Source organism: Mandrillus leucophaeus, unplaced genomic scaffold (genome assembly GCF_000951045.1).
Source record: "Mandrillus leucophaeus isolate KB7577 unplaced genomic scaffold, Mleu.le_1.0 Scaffold323, whole genome shotgun sequence".
Taxonomy (NCBI): Eukaryota; Metazoa; Chordata; class Mammalia; order Primates; family Cercopithecidae; genus Mandrillus; species Mandrillus leucophaeus.
The window spans coordinates 875,941-887,142 of NW_012103399.1; the positions used below are offsets into that span (position 1 = coordinate 875,941).

General features: G+C 52.0%; 3 protein-coding genes across 3 annotated transcripts; all 3 read left to right on the plus strand.

The window, feature by feature from the left end:
- Positions 1 to 1,908: 1,908 nt before the first annotated feature.
- On the plus strand, positions 1,909 to 2,745 carry PRM2 (protamine 2). Its single transcript, XM_011988115.1, is given in 3 exon segments — positions 1,909 to 2,286; positions 2,404 to 2,434; positions 2,436 to 2,745. Coding segments are annotated over 3 exon segments (429 nt in total). The 5' UTR covers positions 1,909 to 2,012; the 3' UTR covers positions 2,560 to 2,745.
- A 2,065-nt stretch (positions 2,746 to 4,810) lies between these two features.
- On the plus strand, positions 4,811 to 5,225 carry PRM3 (protamine 3). The gene has a single exon (XM_011988116.1). The coding sequence runs from the start codon at positions 4,811 to 4,813 to the stop codon at positions 5,144 to 5,146; it is 336 nt and encodes a 111-aa protein (XP_011843506.1). The 3' UTR covers positions 5,147 to 5,225.
- Positions 5,226 to 9,132: 3,907 nt separating this feature from the next.
- On the plus strand, positions 9,133 to 10,621 carry TNP2 (transition protein 2 (during histone to protamine replacement)). The gene is made up of 2 exons (XM_011988117.1): positions 9,133 to 9,576; positions 10,449 to 10,621. Exons 1-2 carry the CDS (start codon positions 9,168 to 9,170, stop codon positions 10,463 to 10,465), a joined length of 426 nt encoding a protein of 141 aa, XP_011843507.1. The 5' UTR covers positions 9,133 to 9,167; the 3' UTR covers positions 10,466 to 10,621.
- The last annotated feature ends 581 nt before the right edge of the window (positions 10,622 to 11,202 follow it).

The window sequence follows — 11,202 nt, forward strand, 5'->3', positions numbered from 1 at the left end:
GTAGCTGGGATCACAGGCGCCCGCCACCACGCCTGGCTAATTTTTGTGTATTTAGTAGAGATGGGGTTTCACCATGTTGACCAGGCTGGTCTTGAACTTCTGACCTCAGGTGATCCACCTGCCTTAGCCTCCCAAAGTGCTAGGATTATAGGTGTGAGCCACCATGCCCTGCTCCACCCCTTCCTATTTTCATCAGCAAGCTCTGGCCATGAAGATTTGACTTAGCAGGACGTAGTAAGGCCTCAGCATTTATATTTTTAACACGTGCCCTAGAGAGCTTGAGGGCCATTATAAAGGACCTTCTTATCCCCAAAGAGAGGCAGCACAGAAACACCAAGGGTCGGGCAATATCACCCATCACCTCCTGCAAGGATCTGAAGATTAAGCCTTCTGAATTTGTTTCCTATTGCTGCTGTGACAGATCACCACAAATTTTGTAGCTTTAACAACATAAATGTATTATCTTACAGGTCTGCAGTTCAGAATTCTGAAAGAAGTCTCATGGGGCTAAAATCAAGGGGTCAGCAGGGCTGTGTTCCTCCTGGATGCACCAGGGGAGGATAACCCATTTCCTTATCCATCCCAGCTTCTAGAGGCTGCCTGCATTCCTTGGCTTGTAGCCTCTCCCTCCATCTTCAAAGCCAGCAGTGTGGCATCTCTGAATTTCTCTTCCTATGAGCTTCCTGCCTCCCTATCCTCTCTTCTAAGGGCCTTTGTGACTGTACTGGGCCAGCCCAGATCATCAAGGATGATCGCTACATCTTCAGGTCCTTAAATTTGTGTATCTGCCATATTCCCACATTCTCCCTGCCCTCCACGAAAGGGAAACTGGTTTTGCAGTTTTTCTGTGATTCTGATCCTAGACTTTAATGGGATCATCAAAGTTCAATGAGAAGCCCTGGCAAGGCCGAGCAGGAGGGGAGAAGATGCATATTTTAGAGGCAGAGAGGGGAGCATCCCCTGGGCTAGGGAGTAGGTGGAGAGCCAAGGGTATGACTAAAACCAGGCTGTCTCCGTCTGAATGCTGGCCCGGCCTGGCCTTCTCAGCGGAGTGGCCTTGAGCAACTCAACGTCTTCATGCCTATTTACCCCACAGAAAATGGGGATTGTAAGAGTGAGGAATGCCAGGGTGGTGGCTCACACCTGTAATCCCAGCAGTCTGGGAGGCTGACATGGGAGGCTCACTTGAGGCCAGGAGTATGAGACCAGCCAGGGCAATATGGTGAAACCCTATCTATCTCTACAAAAAATACAAAAAATTAGCTAGGAGTGGCAGCACACGCCTATAGTCCCAGCTACTCGGGAGGCTGAGGTGGGAGGATCATCTGAGCCGGAGGGGTAGAGGCTGCAGTGATCTATGATTGCACAACTGCACTCCAGCCTGGGCAACAGATACTGTCCCAAAAAAAAAAAAAAAAGAGAGAGAGAGAGAAAATGAGTGAATGTCTGGGAAATAAATGTATCAATGCTTGGCACATAGGAGTTATTAGGGAACTGTTTGCTGCTGTTACCATCTTAACAGTAAACTGTGTGCACAGAGAGCCAAGCATGTAAGTCCCTTCCACATGGCAGCTATGGCACAGCAGCAAGTTGGCAAGGAAGCTTCCAACTGACAGTGTGCGTGCCCACCGGCTTAGGGGGAAGAGGGCTTGCATTAGACAAAAAAACACCTGCCATCTGTGTGGTTGCACCTGCTGCAAGAGACAGAGGACACACTTTACAGGCAAGGCAAGGAGGTCTCTCACCCTTCCAGCCCTGCAGCTTGGGTGCCAGGGCCCTGCTAGCTGTGACCCCTGGCCCTGTGCTGCCCTCACAGAGGAGGCTGGGCAGGGTGGGGTCGGGGCGGGGCCGCCGAGTCATAGTGGGCGCCCCCTTTATATACAAGCTTCCGGGGAGCCTCGCAGACCAGACCAACAGTAACACCAAGGGCAGGTGGGCAGGCCTCAGCCCTCCTCCCCCACCCCAGGGCCCACTGCAGCCTCAGCCCAGGAGCCACCAGCTCTCCCAACACCATGGTCCGATACCGCATGAGGAGCCTGAGCGAACGCCCGCACGAGGTGCACGGGCAGCAGGTGCATGGGCAAGACCAAGGACACAACGGCCAAGAGGAGCAGGGGCTGAGCCCGGAGCACGTCGAGGTCTACGAAAGGACCCACCGAGGCCACTCTTACCATAGGCGCAGGCGCTGCTCTCGAAGGAGGCTGCACCGGATCCACAGACGGCGGCATCGCTCCTGCAGAAGGCGCAGAAGACGCTCCTGCAGGCACCGGAGGAGGCATCGCAGAGGTCTGCCTGCACCCCCGCCTTGCCCTGCATGCCCCTGACCATCCCAGGCACAGGAGGGAGGCTGGGACCCACCCCACCTGGCAAAGGCTCCAGCCCCCAACCCCCATCCCCACCTAGAGTCCCTAGGTGCCTCCCTCAACCAGAACTTTTTCCCAAAAGGCTGCAGAACCAGGAGGAGAAGATGCAGAAGGCACTAAGCTTCTTGGGCCCCTCACCCCCGGCTGGAAATTAAGAAAAAGTCACCTGCCCAAGAAACACCAAGTGAGGCCATAGCAATTCCCCTCCATCAAATGCTCAAGCCCCCAGCTGGAAGAGAAAGTCACCTGCCCAAGAAACACCAAGTGAGGCCATAGCAACTCCCCTACATCAAATGCTCAAGCCCTGAGTTGCCGCTGAGAAGTCCACAAGATCTGAGTGAAATGAGCAAAAGTCACCTGCCCAATAAAGCTTGACAAGACATTGCTGGCCTGTTGGGTTTCCTTTGCGCGAATCACATTTCCTTTGCATGAATCACACAAACCTGGATTCCCTCATGCCCAGGGTGGGTAGAGGCTTCTCTGCAGTCCTTCCTCAGGGGCGGGTAGGGCAGGAGCTCTGCCGCTCTGAGGGCGCCTAGGAGAGGGTTACTGTGCCTGGGAGGCCACCCTGTGATGCTGTCCTGTCTATTGCACATCGTTCCATGGAGTCAAAGGCCACATTAGTCTGTTTGGATCCCCCTCCAGTGAAAAACCTGATCCTACCCCATGAAAGGAGAAAATGGTTAGAACAGATTGAGCCCTAATTAAGTCACAAAGATGTCAAGGCACCTTGTGGCCATATTTAAAAGGCTTTCTGTGTGCCACAGTTTAAAAACACAGATGTTGGGTCGTTGGAAGTATAAGGAAGTGTAAACGGTGGGGGCAGAGGAGCAGTACAGGCAATGGCTTCAAGGTGGGGAGCAGGTCTGGCGTGCTCCAGCAACAACTTGGTCAGCACAGAGGGGGCAAAAGGCAAGGAGCAGATGAATGCAGAGTAATGGGCTGGGCTGTGTGAAGCCTGTGCTGGCTGACGCCTCTGGAGACCCAGTGAGAATGTGATCCTTGCTGCTTCCTCTCCTCGGCCTGTGGCTACATCACTCCTGTCTGAAATCAAGGATCCTTGTGATTGCACAGAGGGACTTTCTGGACAACCCAGGATAACCTCCCCATCTCACAATCCTTACATCATAGATTCCAGGATCAGGATTGGCATTTAGCCAACCACAGCCACTGAGGACTGCGGGGATAAAACTGGCAAGATCCAATCCATATGTTGGAAAATGGATTCCTGGTGCTCAGAAATGACCAATTTTTAAGAGGCAATGAGTTTCTGAAAAAAATACAAATATATATATATATAAAATATTAAAATATATATATTTATCTTATATATATATATATATATATTTTTTTTTTTGAGATGGAGTTTTGCTCTTGTCACCCAGGCTGGAGTGCAGTGGCACAATCTCAGCTCACTGCAACCTCCACCTCCTGGGTTCAAGTGATTCTCCTGCCTAACCTCCTGAGTAGCTGGAGGAGCTTTAAAAAAATATTTTGGGGGTATTTTTAGTAAAGACAGGGTTTCACGATATTGGCCGGGCTGGACTCGAACTTCTGACCTCAGATGACCCACCTGCCTCACCTCCCAAAGTGCTGGGATTACAGGTGTGAGCCACCATGCCTGGCCTGAAAAAATTTTAATTTAATACCACTGCAGTGTACAAAAGACTCATTTCAATGTATAAAAGACAAAGTCCTAAAACCACTCCCCGCATGCTGAAATGGTGCCACACAGATGGGGAATCTTGCCAAGACTTCAAAGAGACCTGTGGCCCTAAAACACTTAAGAGGTTGTCACTCCACCCTGACCTGGGCAGAGTGGCATCTGGTTGGTGGTGTCCATCTTGCATCAGTCAGGGACAAAGCAACCCCTTGTTCATCTCAGCTTGGTTTCTGGCCTGTGCCCATGCCTTGGACAAACAGAAAAAGCTTAGGAGCCGTTGCTTTTCAAGAAGATTTCACACTTTCAGGCCCCCGAAGGAAGAGTTCCAAGGGTTTCTGAGTTTTATGAAGGCAGAGCTTACAGAGTGCATACACTTTAAGCACACAGCTTGATGATTTATTTCCAAGGGTCAGCAGTCAAGAAACGCAACAGAGACAGCTCTCTCTGGCTGGCGATTTCTGGGATGTGGGGAGGAGTCTGTGTGTGCCCCTCCTGCTTCTAGAAATTCAATCTCTAACTCCCATCCCAGCTACAAGCGAAACTTTCTCCAGGGCAAATGAGGTCTATGGTGTCGGCATCCGCACTGGCCCCAGCGCTCAGCCTTGCAGACCTTCCCTGTGAGGGCTGGCAGCTGCCAGTGGCTGAGGCCTGAGTTAGCTGTTGGCTCAGACCCAGGTTCCCGAGGGGGGCGGGCTCCCTTTGTGATGTCAGCATCCTGCCCCCACTCACAGCTCCTTCACCAACCACCTCACCTCCTTGTCCAGAGAGACAGGCAACGTGAACCATGGGTTCCCGCTGTGCCAAGCTCAACACAGGCCACAGCCCAGGCCACAGCACAGGCCACAGCACAGGCCACAGTATGGGCCACAGCATGGGCCATGGCCGGGGCCACGAATCCTCCATGAAGAAGCTCGTGGCCTGCGTCAGTCAAGATAACTTCTCCTTGTCATCAGAGGGTGAGGAGGAGGAGGAAGAGGAGGAGGAAGGGGAAGAGGAGGAGGAAGAAGAGCTGCCAGTGCAGGGCAAGCTGCTGCTGATGGAGCCTGAGCGGCAGGAGGAGGGCCAGGAGGACAACGCCGAGGCCCAGAAGAGCCCCGAGTCCAAGCAGACACACTCCTGACCCGCGACGAAGGCCCAGGAAGGGACACCCACTGCTGCTCCGGCGACAGCATTCAGAGAAGAGTCAATAAAAAGTCTCTGAGGAATCCTCCCTGTCTCTGGTTTCCCCTCACCCTATCCCTTCTGGTCCCACGTGTGCATGTGTGTGAATGCATGTGTGTGGGTGCACGTGGAGGGAGGCCAGCTGCCAAGGAAGGCTGAAGAGCGGGGCTCGGTGACCTTGTTCCCAAGCCCCAGCCAGAGGTTCAGGGGCTTTGGGAGGGGGAGATCATCTCAGCCGAATCTTCCTGTCTCTGGGACAGGGGAAATTCCTCTTCTAGTCTCAGCACACCCCAACTGAGGGCACCCAGCAGGACAGGGTAACTGCCTTCATCGCAGTCCCCACGGTGCCGCCCCAACCATGGGCAGTCTTTAAGAACACCGGCTTGGGAGTTCAGCAGACCTGGGTTCAAATTTCTTTTTTGCTAACTGCGTGCCCTTGAGCAAGTCACTGGGTGTCTTTGAGCCTCAGCCCGCCCCTCCTGGCATTTGGGGGAAGCTAATAGCTACTCATGGGTCACCTGATCAGGCGAATTAGCTTAAGGGCTGGGTGGGACCAGGCCTGGCACCAGTCAGTGCTGAACTATGACAGGGATTGTTGCAGGGGTCATGGTGGTTCCCTCTGGGTCCTTTTTGGCTGCGGACTCTTCCACTGCGAGTCTATGCTGCTGGCGACCATCTGCACCCCTATCTGGAAGCTCACTCCTGCCTTCTTCAAGGGGTCTAGCCTTGGGGGCAGAGACAGTGCCCCATGAGAGCAGTAGGCAAAAGAGGCCCAGGAGGCGAATGGGTACAGATGCAGAGCCTAGGCCCCATCCTCTCGCTCCGGGCTCAGTGCGCTTTCTGCAAGGAGCTTCGGAACGCGTCTGCCGCCCACCCTACCACCGGCTCCTCCCTCACTCCTTCCACCCCAAAGAAGCAACAAATGTGATCTCCGCCACATTCCCTCACAGTCCTCCAAGCACCAGCCACCTTGAGCTAATTCTCCTGATCAGCTGATCCCCTGTCCCTGAGGGGATCCTAGTTGGTACTGTGGCAGTGGGGCTGGGGGCTGGGGGATTTTCAGGGAAGCCTCGGTTTCTCTGGGGTCCATGTTTGAGGGTAGGAAGGGGCCTTGGGCTACCCTGAGGAGAGGCCACTGCTCTGCCCTGCAACGGCCTAGGGCAGAGGAGGCCCTGTTACCCCAATACTCCCAGCCCCACAAATGACTCGGTTGGTCAGCTTTGTCCTTTTGTCCAAGGCCCGAAGGTCCACCCGCCCATTCATTTGCCCAGGAAACATGAGCCGAGCCCCCGTTGTATGCCCCACAAGGTGCTAGTCACTAGGGGACCTGGTATTAATAAAACGCAGTCCCTGCCGTCCTGGGAGAGAGTTCACGGTCACAGGTGCGAGGGCAGGTATGTGACGTGCCGCACACCTGCTGCTGGGAGAGGTCAGCCCTCCCTGGGAGGACTGGAAAGGTGTGTGGAGGAGAGGCTGGTTGATGGCAGGCCACGGTCTCCATTCTAGGCTATGCGCTTGAGGGTTGGGGAAGTGGGGCGTTGGCAGTGGAGGAGCAGCAGGCCATGGGAAGAGGGGTCCAGAGACCCAGAGAGTCTTCACGACTTGGTCTAGCGCACACCCCACAACCGGACCTGCTGAGTCCACCCTAGGCAGGGCCCTGAGAACCCTGCCGCAGGTGTCCCTCTAATCACCGAGAATCCCTTACTGACCCTGAGAGGCAGCCAGACCTGAATATGACTGGCTCTGTCCCTGATTGGCCAAGGGACTCTGGGCTGGTTACTCCACTTCTCTGAGCCTGTTCCCTCTTTGCTAAACGCAATCATTGTACCTGCCTCACGGGGTGCATTCGTTTCCTGGGGCTGCTATACCAAATGGCCACAAACTTGGTGGCTAAAACAACAGAAATGTGTTCTCTGCAGTTCTGGAGGCCGGAAGTCCAAAGTCGAGGTGCCAGCTGGGCTGATCTCCCTCCCGCGGCCTTAGCAGAGAATCCTTCTTTGCCTCCTCTAGCTCACAGACCTCCAAGCTTGTCTCCATCTTTACATGGTTTCCTCTTCTCCCTCGGTGACACCTCTTCTGTCTCTCATAAGGACGTTTGTCTGGATTTAGGGCCCACCCTAAATCCAATGCTAAGCCAACATGCTTATCTCAAGATTCTTAGCTTAATTACATCTGCAAAGACGCCTTTCCCAAATATCGCACTGACAGGTTCTAGGAGTTAAAATGTGGACATAGATTTTTGGGGGCTGCCATTCAGTCCACTACAAAGGGTCACTGTGAGGTCTGAGGGCAAAGCTGCCTGGAGAGGGTGAGGCCCAGAGCACAATCATGTAGAAAGCATTCAGTAAATGAAAGCAGTTCTCACTGTGAGAAATTTGACATGTTTATTCAGAAATAAACTGCAAAGGCTGGGCATATTGGCTCAGGCCTGTAGTCCCAGCACTTTGGGAGGCCAAAGCAGAAGGATATCTTGAGTTCATAAGTTCAAGACCCACCTAAGCAACAAAGTGAGACTCCCATCTCTACAAAAAAAAAAAAAAAAAAATAGACAGGTGTGGTGGCATGCACCTGTAGTCACAGCTACTCAGGAGGCTGAGGTGGGAGGATCGCTTGAGTCCAGGAGGTGGAGGCTGCAGTGAGCTGTAATAATGCCACTGCACTCTAGCCTGGGCAACAGAACAAGACCCTTTCTCAAAAAAGAAAAAGAAAAAAACTTCCATAAAAGCAGATGATTGCAAATCCTCAGAGCAAGAGGCAAAGCTGCACGTGGGCAGAGTGAGAGGTTGGCTTGGGCTTGGGGCCTGCTCAGGGAGGGGAGACAGAGACAGAGGGAGTTCCATGCAGAGACAAGTGGGAAAGTACAGGCCAAGGGCTAAGCTCAAAGGCATCGGCCAAGACAGGGACGGGTGGAGGGCTCTGGATAGAAACCCAAAGACTAGAAGATCAAATGGCCTGGTGTTCAAATACAAGTCTGGGCTTTCTTCTAGAGGTGCTGGAGTGTTTGAGCAGGGACAGCATGATTCAAACGGTATGGCGAGGCTTCGTTAGCAGGGACGGGAAGAGAATCAAGAGGCAGAAACTGAAGGAGAGAGATGGGCTTCCAAGGACCTCCTGTAGCTTGACAAGCATCTTAGGCTCACAAGAATACCAGGAAAGAAGCAAAGACACCCCTTTGTCACATAAGGCAACTAAGCCTCAGAAACCACAATGGCCTACCCAAGATTGAACATCAGTGCAAACTTGGATTTGAACCTGGCTCTGAATCTCCTGACTTTAGATCTAGCTAGGGAGGTAGACTTGCCGGGCGAGCCCCAGGACCACCCCTTGGACCATGTGGTTACTCATCCATCCACCAAGCCATCTGGTCAATTCATCACCTCCCCATCATCTGGGCACTAATCATCTGTCTTAACAACTGCCCACCATTCAGCTGCCATCACCAGGGTCAGGGCTGCACTCCTGGCACCCAAGCTGCCCAGGAAGTTAAGAAAAAGCCCTGACGATGCTGGTCAGTGATGTTTACTGAGCTCTTATTGTGGGCTGGGCCTGAGCTAACTGCTTGATATAAATTCTCTCCTTTATTAATAATTCTTCTAATGTCTGAATGAGGTCAGTACAATTATTGTCTCTATTCTGCAGAGATGGGGAAACTGGGACTTCTTCAGGCGAATCCCCAGGGCTGACCATGTAGAAAAAGCAGATCTGGGATGCAGACTCAGCTTAATCTGACCCAAGGGCTCCTACCCTGAACCAGCAGCTGGGACTACCCCCAGGGTACCCCTGAGGGCTGCCCCAGCCTGGGGGTGAGGGTAAGGGGTAGGGGGCTTTGTCTTGGCTGACCCACATCTGTCACACCGCTGTGGCCTGTGCCATCATAATCAGCCCCAACTATATAACCAGGGGCTGCCAGGGCCTCTGTAAAGCTAGGCCTGCTGGGAGAGGACGAGGAGGAGGCCCTGCCTCTCCAAACGTGGCCTCCTATGGACACCAAGACTCACAGCCTTCCTATCACCCACACCCAGCTCCACAGCAACTCTCGGCCCCAAAGCCGCAGCCACTGCACCTGCACCCACCACTGCCAGACCTTCAGCCAGAGTTGCAGAGAGAGCCAGCGTGGCAGCCGGAGCCGGAGTTCCAGACAGAGCCCGGCTACCCACCAGAACCCAACCGGAGCCCACAGCTCATCCGGCTGCCAGAGCCAGAGTCCCAATGCCAGCCCACCACCAAAGCGCCACAAAAAGACCATGAACTCCCACCACTCTCCCACGCGGCCCACCATCCTGCACAGCAGCTGCCCCAAGAACAGAAAGAACTTGGAAGGCAAGCTGAACAAGAAAAAAATGGCCAAGAGGATCCAGCAGGTGCACAAAACCCAGAAGCGGAGCTCAGGTATCCTTTAAGGAGGTGGGAAGGGCCACAGAGCCCACAGATGATGGGGAGCAGACCTTGGGGGCAGTGAGAGGAAGGCTGCAGCCAGGTCACAGAGGAACCACAGGCAAGGGTGAAGAGGGAGAAGAGAAACAATGACAGTTGGCTAGTATGATATGTTGATTGACGGACAGGTTCTTTGGATAAATTGGATGGGTTGATTAGGAGGATGGAAAGATTAGCTAGATGGAAGCATGAATTGGGTTGAGAGGTTGGGTGGATGACTGGGTGGGTAAATAAGAAATAGGTAATAGGATAGTTGGAAGAATGCATTGGTTGAATGATAGGAAGTTTGGATGTGATTAGCTGGATGGATGAATAAATGGATGAATGCACTGGTTCACTCGTTATTGGTTGGTTAGGTAGATGACTAGTTGGAAGAATATGGTTGGTGGACACGAATTGGTTGGATATAGTTAAATAGATGTAAAAGTTTTGATGGGTTGATCTGATTGGTTAAATAATGGTTGGCTAAGTAGGCTAGTTTAGATGAAGGGATGATGTTGATAAATTTATCTTAATAGAGTAATATAGAGTAATTGAATGAACTGATAGATGGAAGAATAGATATCTAGACTAATGGGATAGAATGGGAAAGAAATGTTGAATAAATGAATGGAATGGGTGAACTAATGAATGGATGGATGACAAATGGAAGGGATGAATGGATGGATAGATGGATTCACATAGGTCAAAAGGACACTGACGGTAGTCTAAACTCTATCTATGCCCCATATTCAATCACAAATGAGTAGCTGTAAGACCCACAGGAGGTCAGTGACTTCATGAAGTCCTCAGCTATTAAAAGTTCCTTTCCCACTCTTATCCCTTAGGACGGAAATCCAACTAATGACACTGCACTCCTTGGCTTGTTCCTGCGTGTTTCACCCAAATGAGAAATGCTATCATGCATAGAATGCTAGGATGAAGTCAATCTTCTTGCAGGAACATGTTACTATGGTGATTTCTACGCAACACTAATTAAAGCTTGTACCCTGGAAGACTATCCCTGAGTAGTCGTTTTAGAGTCATTTTGATTTCACTAATAAAGGCGTTATGTGTTTTGGGGACCTGCACTGGGGCAGAAATGAATGGGGGTGGGATGCCAAGAAGCCTGCAGAGTCCACTTTGCTTGGATAACAATCTTTTGCCCTGTACACTCCCACATGGGTGTGTACATATGTGGACACATAAGATGCGCACAGGTCCATACTCTATTCACGTGATCCACATGTATGTAGCCCAAGGAGACAGGAAGAGGGGTTCAGAATGTGCCTTTTGCAATCCAGAGCATCCTGAGTTTGAATCCTGGCTCGTCTTTCGTACATGCTGTGTGACCTTGAACTGTGATCAACCTCTGAGCCTCACTTGCTGATTCTGTAATATAGTACCAACCTCAAGGTTCCTCAAAGCGGCCATTTCAATCAACTTTTACTAAGTGACCAAAGACTGTTCAGGGGCTGTGCTGGGCTCTGGGAACAGAACTAGAGAACACACAAGGCCCTGCCCTCATGGAACTTACAGTCCAAACACAAGACTTGTCAGAATGAGCTGTATCAAGGGAGCAGGGTGATGTCATGTCCCTGT

Bases quoted from the DNA above. Each gene is read 5' to 3' on its own strand.
- PRM3 (XM_011988116.1), top strand. From the start codon at position 4,811: ATGGGTTCCCGCTGTGCCAAGCTCAACACAGGCCACAGCCCAGGCCAC.
- TNP2 (XM_011988117.1), top strand. From the start codon at position 9,168: ATGGACACCAAGACTCACAGCCTTCCTATCACCCACACCCAGCTCCAC.